The sequence below is a fragment of the Pygoscelis adeliae genome, unplaced genomic scaffold, assembly GCF_000699105.1.
Source record: "Pygoscelis adeliae isolate BGI_AS28 unplaced genomic scaffold, ASM69910v1 Scaffold294, whole genome shotgun sequence".
Taxonomy (NCBI): Eukaryota; Metazoa; Chordata; class Aves; order Sphenisciformes; family Spheniscidae; genus Pygoscelis; species Pygoscelis adeliae.
Genome location: NW_008824722.1, coordinates 1,402,473 through 1,413,516, shown reverse-complemented (window position 1 = coordinate 1,413,516; position 11,044 = coordinate 1,402,473). Strand labels below are relative to the sequence as shown.

The 11,044-nt window shown below is 63.2% G+C and overlaps 1 protein-coding gene across 1 annotated transcript in view; it reads left to right on the top strand.

The window, feature by feature from the left end:
* Positions 1-11,044, top strand: part of SLIT1 (slit homolog 1 (Drosophila)) — a 15,994-nt gene that overhangs the window by 4,150 nt on the left and 800 nt on the right. The window contains exons 5-25 of the mRNA XM_009323296.1: positions 8-75; positions 482-629; positions 1,138-1,209; positions 1,478-1,549; positions 1,663-1,734; positions 1,856-1,999; positions 2,133-2,296; positions 2,411-2,434; positions 2,928-3,072; positions 3,212-3,286; positions 3,517-3,660; positions 3,953-4,096; positions 4,220-4,386; positions 5,498-5,630; positions 6,716-6,784; positions 7,171-7,242; positions 7,429-7,500; positions 7,800-7,871; positions 9,429-9,592; positions 9,967-10,091; positions 10,309-10,406. Of these exons, the coding sequence (XP_009321571.1) occupies positions 8-75; positions 482-629; positions 1,138-1,209; positions 1,478-1,549; positions 1,663-1,734; positions 1,856-1,999; positions 2,133-2,296; positions 2,411-2,434; positions 2,928-3,072; positions 3,212-3,286; positions 3,517-3,660; positions 3,953-4,096; positions 4,220-4,386; positions 5,498-5,630; positions 6,716-6,784; positions 7,171-7,242; positions 7,429-7,500; positions 7,800-7,871; positions 9,429-9,592; positions 9,967-10,091; positions 10,309-10,406 (2,244 nt within the window). The remainder of the gene's footprint in view (positions 1-7; positions 76-481; positions 630-1,137; positions 1,210-1,477; positions 1,550-1,662; positions 1,735-1,855; positions 2,000-2,132; positions 2,297-2,410; positions 2,435-2,927; positions 3,073-3,211; positions 3,287-3,516; positions 3,661-3,952; positions 4,097-4,219; positions 4,387-5,497; positions 5,631-6,715; positions 6,785-7,170; positions 7,243-7,428; positions 7,501-7,799; positions 7,872-9,428; positions 9,593-9,966; positions 10,092-10,308; positions 10,407-11,044) is intronic.

Here is an 11,044-nt window from a genome sequence, read left to right as displayed (position 1 = left end):
CCCACTGTGCTGCTCCAGCCCAGCTCCGCGGCCTCAATGTGGCTGAGATCCAGAAGAACGAGTTCAGCTGCTCCGGTGAGGGGGACAGGGGAGGCGGTGGGTGCCAGGGCAGGGACAAAGGTGGGAGGGACAAAGCCTGTCCCATCGATGCAACCCACCTCCACTCCCCGCCACATGCCCCAGCTCAGAGCCTGGGTGCGTGCTGTGGGCTCAGCTCAGGTCAGCACTGTCCCTGGTGTTGGGACAACATGGGGACAGCACCACCCTATCAATGTGACAAAGGGTGCCTCGATCTGTGCCCTTGGAGCTGCATGCCTTTTGCATGGGGTTGGGGTGCACCAGGACCTTGTGCACCCACTCAAGGGTGCCACAAGCTGTCCCAGCCCGCCAAGCTGTCACCAGGGTCCCTTCCTTGGGGTGCTGCCATCCACCCGCCTGGCCCAGCCCTTTGCGACTCCCATGCTGGCTGTTTCCCTGGCAGGACAAATGGACCTGGCACGTGCCCAGCTCTGCAGCTTGTCCTCTGGCTCCTGCCCGGCCATGTGCACTTGCAGCAATGGCATCGTGGACTGTCGGGGCAAGGGACTGACAGCCATCCCCGCCAACCTGCCTGAGACCATGACGGAGATGTGAGTATGGCCCCACACCGTCACCGCCAGGCTCTGGGTGGCTCGAGACAGTGGGGACACCGGGGCAAGCCCCACGGCTCAGCCACCCCCCAGGGCGGCAGGCCTTCCTTGCCCTTCTCCCACGCTGCCCAGATTTAGCCCTGGATTTAGCTGCATTAAAAATGTAAATAGAGAAATAATCTCCTTAGGAGAATCCAATTATGGTGCAAAGCCCCCGCTGGGAGGGCACATAAAGCACATGGGAGGCAGCAGGCACCCCCAGACCCAGGGTGCTGGGGGGGGAGGAGGTGCTCCCCCCACCCCAGCCAGCACGGTCTCCCCACCCATGGCACCCCTCCCTGGGAAAGCCCCAACCGCAGGCTGCAAGTTGTCCCTGGGGTGAATGGTGCCACACTGGTGGGGTAACTTACAGCAAGCCTGGGGGTCTTGCAGCCCCCCAGCCCTGTCAATGGGGTGCTGGGGCTCGGCCAGCCCTACAGCCCTCATCTGTTCCCCCTTCTCTTTGCAGACGCCTGGAGCTCAATGGCATCAAGTCCATCCCCCCAGGCGCCTTCTCCCCCTACAAGAAGCTGCGGAGGATGTAAGTGTGCAGCCTCTACAAGCTCACTCTGAACCCCAGCACCCTTCACCCCACTGTCCACTGCCGTGAGCCCGCAGGCCCCCACTGCAACGGGCGTGGGACACTTGCTGTGACATGGGTGCCCCACATGGCAGCACTGGGATGAGGTCTTGGATACGCCCAGCTCTGTATATAGGGTGCTGGGAGTGGTCCCCTGGACCCCGCAGGAGGATGGGGGCATGGGGAGAGAGAAGAGGGGCCCAGGCCACCTTCTCCCTCTGGGTTTCAGAGACCTGAGCAACAACCAGATCTCGGAGATCGCCCCCGACGCCTTCCAGGGACTGCGCTCACTGAACTCCCTGTAAGTGCCCACACCGGGGTGTGTGGGGTGAGGTGGGGCGGACGCTGTGCCCGCTGAACCGTGCCCCACACTGCCTCCCCCGCATCCCTCTCACACCAGCCTTCCTCTCCCAGGGTGCTGTACGGCAACAAGATCACGGACCTCCCCAAGGGCGTCTTCGGGGGACTTTTCGCCCTGCAGCTGCTGTAAGGCGCTGGTGGCTGGGTGGGATGCTCTGCAGGGACACCAGGAAGCGGGGCTGAGGTCTCCTGCGCCTGTGGTGCAGTGAAGGGGGACCCCAGCTTCACCTCCCTCCCTCCATGCCAGGCTTCTCAACGCCAACAAGATCAACTGCGTGCGGGCAGACGCCTTCCAGGACCTGCAGAACCTCTCTCTGCTCTCGCTCTACGACAACAAGATCCAGAGTCTGGCGAAGGGCACCTTCACCTCCCTGCGGGCCATCCAGACCCTGTGAGTGCCCGCGCCAGCTCCAATGCCCGGGCAGGCGGGCGCCTGGGGGGAAGCATCTTGGCGGGTAGCTGGGACTGGAGCTGGCAGTCACCCGCTGCCCCCAGCGGTGTGTCACCCACTGTCCCCGGCACAGGCACCTGGCCCAGAACCCCTTTGTCTGTGACTGCAACCTGAAGTGGCTGGCAGACTTCCTCCGCGCCAACCCCATCGAGACCAGTGGCGCCCGCTGTGCCAGCCCCCGGCGCCTGGCCAACAAGCGCATCGGCCAGATCAAGAGCAAGAAGTTTCGCTGCTCGGGTGAGAGCCGTCCCCGTCCCCGTCACCGGCGTCCTGCGGCACGGCTGTCCTCAGCCCTGCCCCAGCCTGATGTCTGTGTGCTCAGGGGTGCTGGTGTGCTTTTTTTCTCCACAGCCAAAGAGCAGTATTTCATCCCAGGTAAGAGAAGGCGCCACATGCGTGTGTGCATGGGTGTGTGCATAGTGCCCTTTCGGCCATGCTACCTGTGGGGGTGGTTGTGCCAGAGCCCCGCAGCCTGGCCCAGCAAGACCACGCTGCATTTCCCATCATTTCTGGTTGCTGAGTTCCCAGGTGCTGCGGTAACAAAAGTGCTGGGTACCGGGATGTGTCAGCATCTCCCACTGTGCCGTTATCTGGATGGGCACAGAGCGATCCGCAGGGTTCGGCTCTGGTTGCAGGAGGGGAGAGGGTGGTGGGCAGCGCAGCGCCCCGTGTACCCGGGACAAATACCCCTGCAGATAAGCTGCTTTGGGCATGGAGAGGAGTAACACGTGCGCAGTGGTTGGGATGAGGGGAGCTGGGGAAGAGACAGAGCCTGGCTGGGGTGGTGGGAGGCTCAGAGGAGGGGAGGGCAGGTGCAGCCCCCATGCCTCTGCCTGTGGGAGCCCACGCTGCCCTCGCCGGCGTGCAGGGACGGAGGATTACCAACTGAACAGCGAGTGCAACAGCGATGTGATCTGCCCCCCGAAGTGCCGCTGCGAATCCAGCGTGGTCGAGTGCTCCAACCTGAAGCTCACCAAGATTCCGGAGCGCATCCCGCAGTCCACAGCTGAGCTGTAAGAGCCTCCTTCCTCCCACTCTGCTTTCCCTCCTGCAGCCAGAGCATCGCTGGTGCTAGGGTTTGGCTCAGGGTTTGGTCTGTGCCAGGCCCTTCGCAGCCACCTCCTGAGCTCTTTTCCTTGCCACCCACCCCAGGCGCCTGAACAACAATGAAATCTCCGTCCTGGAGGCCACCGGCATCTTCAAGAAACTCCCACATCTGAAGAAAATGTGAGAATCGGGCAGGCACAGCCCTGTTGGGAGTGCCCAGGGGCTGGGAAGGCACATGGGGTCCTGATGCCAGGGCAGCCTGGGGCGTGAAATGGGGGGGCACTTCCCGACCCGAGAGTCCCCTGAGGGACTGGGCATCATGGGGTGCTCAGTGGGACCTGGGGGAGGCAGCATTCAGGATGAGGTCAGGGCAGAGCCCCCCGTTCCAGCCTGCTTTCCCCTCCACACAGCAACCTGAGCAATAACAAGGTGTCGGAGATCGAGGACGGTGCGTTCGAGGGGGCATCCTCCGTCAGCGAGCTGCACCTCACTGTCAACCAGCTGGAGTCGGTGCGGAGCGGCATGTTCAGGGGCCTGGATGGGCTGAGGACCTTGTGAGTCCCTCCTCTGCCATAGACATGGGGCTGGGAACGTCCCTGCTCCTTACTCCCCTGCCCTGTCTGCGCTGCCGGGCTGGTGCTGTCTGCATCACTGTGAGGCCAGCTTGGGAGCACCTTACCCATCCTCTGGCCCTGTGCAGAGCTGTTTTTTTGCTGCTCAGGGACTGGCTCAGGCTCATCCTGCTGCCTGGCAGTGAGGTGGGCACAGCCCGGGCACTGCCTAGGCAGGTTTCCCCCATGGCGCCCACCCAGATCGTTAGGTGCCCTCGTCCCCTTCCCTCCGCAGGATGCTGAGGAACAACCGCATCAGCTGCATCCACAACGACAGCTTCACAGGGCTGCGCAACGTCCGCCTGCTCTCCCTGTACGACAACCAGATCAGCACCATCGCACCAGGTGCCTTCGACACGCTGCAGTCCCTCTCCACGCTGTACGTCTCGGGACCCGGGGGGGATGCTCCCAGGCTGTCCCCATAGCACTGGGGGGGGCTGCAGGGGATCCCCTTGCCTGGCAGCTGCTCAGGTGATGCCCTCACGCTCCCTCCTGTGTGCAGGAACCTGCTCGCCAACCCCTTCAACTGCAACTGCCAGCTGGCCTGGCTGGGGGACTGGCTGCGCAAGAGGAAGATCGTGACGGGGAACCCGCGGTGCCAAAACCCCGACTTCCTCCGGCAGATCCCGCTCCAGGACGTGGCTTTCCCCGACTTCAGGTGTGAGGAAGGTAACTCACGGGCCCCGCGGCACCGGGGGTGAGGGGGGACTGGGCTGCTTCTCCCAGGCTGACACCATGCCCCCTGTCCCAGCACTGTCCCTGCTCCTGGGATGTCCGACAGTGCCCCATGGCAAGCCAGTAGCTCGGGGGGTCCCTCAGCCCATTAACACCCTCCCCTAATGATGCACGAGTTTACCTTCCTGGTACCCAGCCCTTAGGGCTGCACTCCAATACCCACGGGCTGCTCTGAAGTCGGGAGAGGGGTTTGTACCCACTGCACCGCGTGGCCCTTGTACGTAGGCAGGTCCATGCTGGCAACCCCTGTGCCCTGGGTGCTGGCAGAAGCAGATGTGTAGGCAAAGCCCACCAGGATTCATCCTGCTCCTTCTTCCTTCCCCTCCCAGCCCCATACACACGCCGGAGCCAGGCAGATGGAGCCGGTGGGGAGCGCGCGTGTTGAGAGAAAAGCCTTTATTTATTTATTTTTTTAATTTAGAACAGCTTTTTGAGCCCTCTGGAAAATATTTACAAACAAATCATCGTTTCTTCTGCTTTCCCTCCTCCACCACGTCAAAGACTGAAGGGTTGCATCCTGCGCCTTTCCTAGTGGTGCGAGATAACATACGGTTGTCCCGGGGATGCCTCTACCGCAGGAGCCCAGCGCCGCGGCAGGGAAGGGGGAGCAAAGCCGGCTCCTCTGGCTGCTCGGCACAGGCACCTCACCCGTCTCCCAGACACAGGCTAAAGGGAGAAGGTTATTTCAGGAGGATTTGCAGAGCTGAGCCCCTTCCTCTGTGCCCTCCTCTCTGCCGTTCCTGGGACTGCATTTTTGCTTGAAAATGGTGAAAATCAGAGCAGCCTTGAGCTGGCTGGTTGCATCCATCCTGGTAGGGCAGGTGGTTTCTGGGCACAGGAGCAATTCCTGCACTGCTGACTCTCAGCCAGGCTGGGGCTATTCCCTGCAAGCAGGCTGCCTGCAGCACCCTGCTTTGGGGGCGAGGGGAGGTGGTCAGTGTGGGAGGGGAGCAGTCCTAGGCAGGCACAAGGCACCTCGTCCAGCCTCACGCGGTGCCCGAAGGCTGGGCCCCAGTGACTTTGTGGCTCTCTGTGCCTGGTGCAGGTCAGGAGGAGACCAGCTGCATCCCCCGGCCCCAGTGCCCGCAGGAGTGCACCTGCCTTGACACCGTCGTCCGCTGCAGCAACAAGCACCTCAAGGCCCTGCCCAAGGGGATCCCCAAGAACGTCACGGAGCTGTGAGTGGCGGGCGAGTGCCCAGGCTCTCCCCCCCGACCTCCAGCGACTTCATGGCTCTGGTGGGGGGTCTCTGCTGTGGGGTTGCAGGTGTGGGGGCAGACACGCTCCCTCCTACACCCCCATCCTGGTCCGGTAGTGGGAGCAGGACCCCCGCCCAGCCAAGGAACCCTGTCCAGCCCTGAACCCAGTGAGGGGCTCAGCAAAAGCCTCTCTGCTGACTGAGGGCTACCAAAGGTGATGTGCAAGGGTTGTTGTCACAGCAGCTGGGTCCCTGCTCTTTGGCCCTTGGGAGGGGGCAGCGTGGGACAGCCGCCCCCTGCAGCTGCAGTCCCCATGCAGCTGTGAAGCCCAGGGCTGTGCGGTCCCCAGCAGCCTGCCATCAGTGACAGGGATGCGGCCACCCTGACCCTGCCAGCTCCCTGGCCCCTCTCTGCCATCACCTCTCCCTGCAGCTGCGGGGATGCTCTTGGCAATGCTGGCTCCGAGCACACAGGGATGCGATTTGCCTGGGGTCAGCTACCCAACAGCACGGGTGTCAGGGAGATACCCAGGCAGCCATGCCACGTCTGGATGTGGAGGGATTGTGACACTTGTTGCACCTGGGCTCTGCACCCGTCTGCGATGCAAGTCCTGTGTGCAGGGGGTGTAGGCACTAGTTGTGCACATGCATATGTATACCACCCCCTCACACCCCTGCACTGTCTCGCACACCCCTTCTCTTTCCACATCCTCCGCTTTCTCTCACACATGCCTTGGGAACGGTTACGGCCGCCCACGCTCACATCGGATGTGTAAACGCAGCACATGGCTGGTTGTGCTCACACATGCAAGCTGCTGGGAGACTGCCCCCGGGGACATGCACGCAGAATCCCCAGGCATGCTAATGTGCTTGCACGCCGGCTCCCCTGCCAGCCCAGGGGTCCCTCAAGAGCCTTGTGGGCCCTGGGTGCCGAGAGGGAGGTGATGCTGGAGATGCTCCTCAGCCCAAAGTCCATAGGGGTGTCTGCGCAGGAGAAATGGGAGGGCGGAGAGAGGGACCTCCTGCTTCTTCACCACTCCGAGGTGCTTTCATTCTCCCTTGCAGCTACCTGGATGGAAACCAGTTCACTCAGGTCCCAGGGCACCTCTCCACTTTCAAGTACCTGCAGCTTGTGTAAGTAGCCAGGAGCAGGAACCCAGGCAGCCAGTCCCACTACTGGGACCTGTGGGCAAGGACAGGGGCTGTCCCTGTGGTGCATGGTCCCAAGGAGGGGCCTGGTGGTGTGCGGGGACCCCCAACAGCCCTCTGTGTCCCGCCTCTGCACTGGGACACAGCTGGCTGGCAGCAACGCCCAGCCCCTGTGTGCTCACAGCCTCTGCTGGGGCTGGGCACGGGGCAGAGGGGTGACAGTGGCATTGCTGCCGGCACCCTGTGTTGACAGCCCTGCTGCTCCCTTGGAGGCCGTGCCATGCTGCTGTTCGCACCCCATTGCAAGTGGGGAAGCAGCAAGGGGGGATGGGGCCCAGCTGGCTCCAATCCCTGGGGTTTCTCTCTTCCAGTGATCTGAGCAACAACAAGATCAGCTCCCTGAGCAACTCCTCCTTCACCAACATGAGCCAGCTCACCACCCTGTAAGTGCGGTCCCTGCAGTGGTGTTCCTAGGGGACCCCAAAGACAGGGGTTGCTGGGGACGCCAGGGTCTCCCCACTCCACGTGGGTGAAGCTGTAGTTTGAGCTGGAGCTGACATGTGGGGCGGCTGGGGGGAGCATGCAGCAATGCCCACGGTGCTGTGTTACCTCCTCCTTCCCTTCTGCAGGATCCTCAGCTACAACTCCCTGCAGTGCATCCCTCCGCTGGCCTTTGAGGGCCTCCGCTCCCTCCGGTTGCTGTAAGTACCTGCTCACAGCCCCGCTCGGCCCCTTCTCTGCTGCTGGCTGTGTCCCCGTGTCCCCTGTGCCCACTTGGAGGAGGGTGTAGGCAGGTGGGCAGGGTACAGGCTGCAGGAGGAGCAAGGGGAGATGCATCAGCCTCTCGGAGCAGATGGTGCATTTGCAACAGTGACAGTGTGGTGGGATCCGGCTCTGCCACCCACGCCTGGACCCATGGGGTGGGGGCAGCCCAGATGGTCACAGGCCTTGCTGCCCGCCCTGGAGCCACAGGGATCGCAGGACCCTCTGTTCTCTGCAGGTCTCTCCATGGCAATGACATCTCCAGCCTCCCCGAGGGCATCTTCGCAGATGTCACCGCCCTGTCCCACCTGTGAGTATCTCCTGCTCTGCAGGGCGCAGGGCTGGATGCAGGTCAGGAGACCTTTAAAAACCATGGGGCTGAGCCCAGCTTCTCTGGGCTGGTACTTGGGACAGCGTTTGTGGGGCAGTGCCGTGCTGTGCCTGCCCTCCCGGTGCTCAGCCCTCAGGTCTGTGCGTGCAGCTGAGCCTCCCAGTGCAGCTGGGATGGTCCTATGGTTCTTGCTGGAGGTGGTGTGGGGTCCCCCACACACACCCTGCCAGGTCTCCAGGGTCCCCTAACATGCACCTGCATGCACCTTGCATGCAGGTCAGTCCATGCAAGGTGCTGGCACAGCTGTGGGTTGGCAGGGGCTGCTCTGACACGTGCCAGCGTGTCGTTAGCCTCCTGCCAGGATGCTTCCCTGCAGCAGCCCCCCAAATCTGCCATCAAGCATCCTCTTGCTGGTGGTGGTGTTTCAGCCCCTTTTTGAGGGAGCCTGTACCCCAGGAGCACAGCCCTGTACCCGCTGCCCGGGGAGGGGGTTCAGCTTTGCTCATGGTGACGTTTCGGTCCCTTCCCTGTCCCTGCTAAGCAGTTCCCACCCACCTGCTGGTGGCCGGTCCTGCTCCTGGCATCCTGGGGGTCTCAGGCTGTTCCTCCAGCCTGCAGAGAGCATCTTGATTTCCAGTCCTGGCCTCCCTGTGTTTTTTGGGAGCAGCACTGCTCGGTCTGGTCTTCCCTGGCTCTTCACCGATTTCCCTTGCCAAAGCGTGGTGCTGCCTTTGCCGCTGCCAGCCGGCCCTGCCAGCTCCCGCAGGGCTGAGCTGCGTCACCAGCCGGCGCTGTTGGTGCTGTAGGACCAGGTTTGTCAGCCCCAGCGGATCTGCTGTCCCTACCGCCTGCCTTCTGGGCTACCGTCTCCCTCCTTTGTCACAGGTGTCGGTCACACTGGCCCTCCATCACTGCTGACCTTTGCAGTGAAGGAGGATGCAAAGACACATCCAACCCCTCAGCCTCCCACGTCACCTGCTGCTCCCTGCCCTGCTCTGCTGTGGAGCAGAGCAACCCTCCCTCCTCCTCCTCTCTCGGAGCAATTCCTTGCTCTCCCCCTAGTGCTGTCCCCACGAGCTCTGGCCGTGACCCGCTGCTTGTCCCCAGCAGCCTGCTCCCATGTCCCTGCCCTGCAGGCTTGTGTGGCAGAGCCCAAGCTGGCCCCACAGCTCCTGTGCAATGGTCCTGTTGTTTCTGCGCAGCCTCAAGGTGCTTTGCCTGGTTTGCGCTGGGCCCAGGCAGCTTTTCCGGAGTGCTGGAGAGGGATCCCTGAGGATTTCTGTGTGGGCAGCCGGAGGAGAGCCCCAGCACAGAGCCACGGGGCACTGCGTGGGCTCTGGCAGGAGGGTCATCTAACTGGGCAGCAGTGTGGGGCTGAGTGTGCTCCCCAGACCTCCCACTGCAGGCAGTATCTCTGGTTGGTCTGGAAATGGAGGAGACCAGCCAAGTGACCAAGTCCTGTCCCATCCCAAGGTCTCTGAGCCCAGTTCCCTGCCGAGGGCAGTGGGTGCAGTTTTGCCCTTCCTCCCCCTGCAGAGCCATTGGGGCCAACCCCCTGTACTGCAGCTGCAACCTGCGCTGGCTCTCCAGCTGGGTCAAGACAGGGTACAAGGAGCCAGGCATCGCCCGCTGCGCTGGGCCCCCTGACATGGAAGGCAAGCTGCTGCTCACCACCCCCGCCAAGAAGTTCGAGTGCCAAGGTGAGAGGCACCCGTGCCGTCCGTCTGTCCATCCATGCCCTCCTCAGGCAGGGCTGCAGGTGGCACAGGGAGATGGGCTGCCTCCTGCCCCGCGCCCGGCAGAGCAATGCTCTGTGAGTCTGGGAGACGCCAGCATTTCATCTGTTGAGCTGCCTTGTGGAGGAGGGGGACTGGGATGCTTCTGTCCCCTTACCTGACTGGTGGCATGTTCCTGGTGACCGAACAAGCATGTGGCTGCCCCATTGCCTGGTGCACAGCCCCTCGGCGGGGCAGGCTCTGCTCTCAGCCATGGCTGGGGCTCTGCCCCCTCACAAACAGACCCCTCCCCATCACCCCCCATACCGACGGTCATCTCCGTGCCTCCCATCCCGCAGGCCCGCCCGCCCTCAGTGTCCAGGCCAAGTGCAACCCCTGCCTCTCCAGCCCCTGCCAGAACCAGGGCACCTGCCACAACGACCCCCTCGGCTTCTACCGCTGCACCTGCCCCAGCGGCTACAAGGTACGCTGGTCTCAGGGGTCCCCAGCACAGCGTGACGTGTCCCTGCAGAGGGGAAAGGGGCAGCGCGGGGGCTCTGCCGTGCCTCCGGGGCTCACTGCCTGTAGGACCGTCCCCCTTCTCTGCACACCACAGTGCCCTGCCGAGTGGGATGGGGCAGGGAGAGCTGGGCACAGTGCCGTGGCACCCTCCTCACTCCCACCTCTCCCTCCTTTCCCAGGGCAGGGACTGCGAGGTGGCACTCAGTGGCTGCTCCTCCACCCCCTGCGCCAATGGCGGGACCTGCCAGCCTCAGGAGGGGGAAGGAGCTGGGTTCAGGTGAGTGCTGGATGAGGACCCACAAAAGATGGGTGTTTGGGCAGCAGAGCGTGGAGCCCTGGCATCCCACAGGGATAAAGTCTGATGCTTCCTTCCCTTCCTGTGTGCTCCCTTGGGCATATAGCTGGGGTATTGCATTCATGCAGCAGCTCCAGCCCATGCTGCCTGCTCTCTGCAGCCCTGCCTGTGCCTCCTGCCAGCACAGTGCCAGCAGGGCTGAGCGCTGGCTCTGCTTCCCCATGTCCCCCAGCCCTGCAGGCTCCGGGGCTGAGGGTGTGTGGGGGCAGAGGGGGTCCCGCCACCACGGGAGGCATGGGAAGGCAAAGGGCAGCGGGATTTGGGGCTGGGATCTGGCTGCTGCAGCAGGGCTGACTGTGGGATGGGGCAGGATGCAGCCCTGCGGTCGCTGCTGCTCCCTGTGAAGCCGCTGTGCCCCTGCGCAACCCTTGCTACCCCGAATGCTTCAGGCCTTTCTGGGAACCAGGACGCAATTAGCGGCTGAAAATAGACGGCAGGCCAGGAGCGAGGAGGTGGGCTGCGCAGCCACCCGGCCCCCCCACGCTGTGGCCTCTCAGCCCGTTGTCGTGGCAACTCAGCATCCTCGCCGTGCGCTCCGCATGGGGCTGCGCACTGCCACC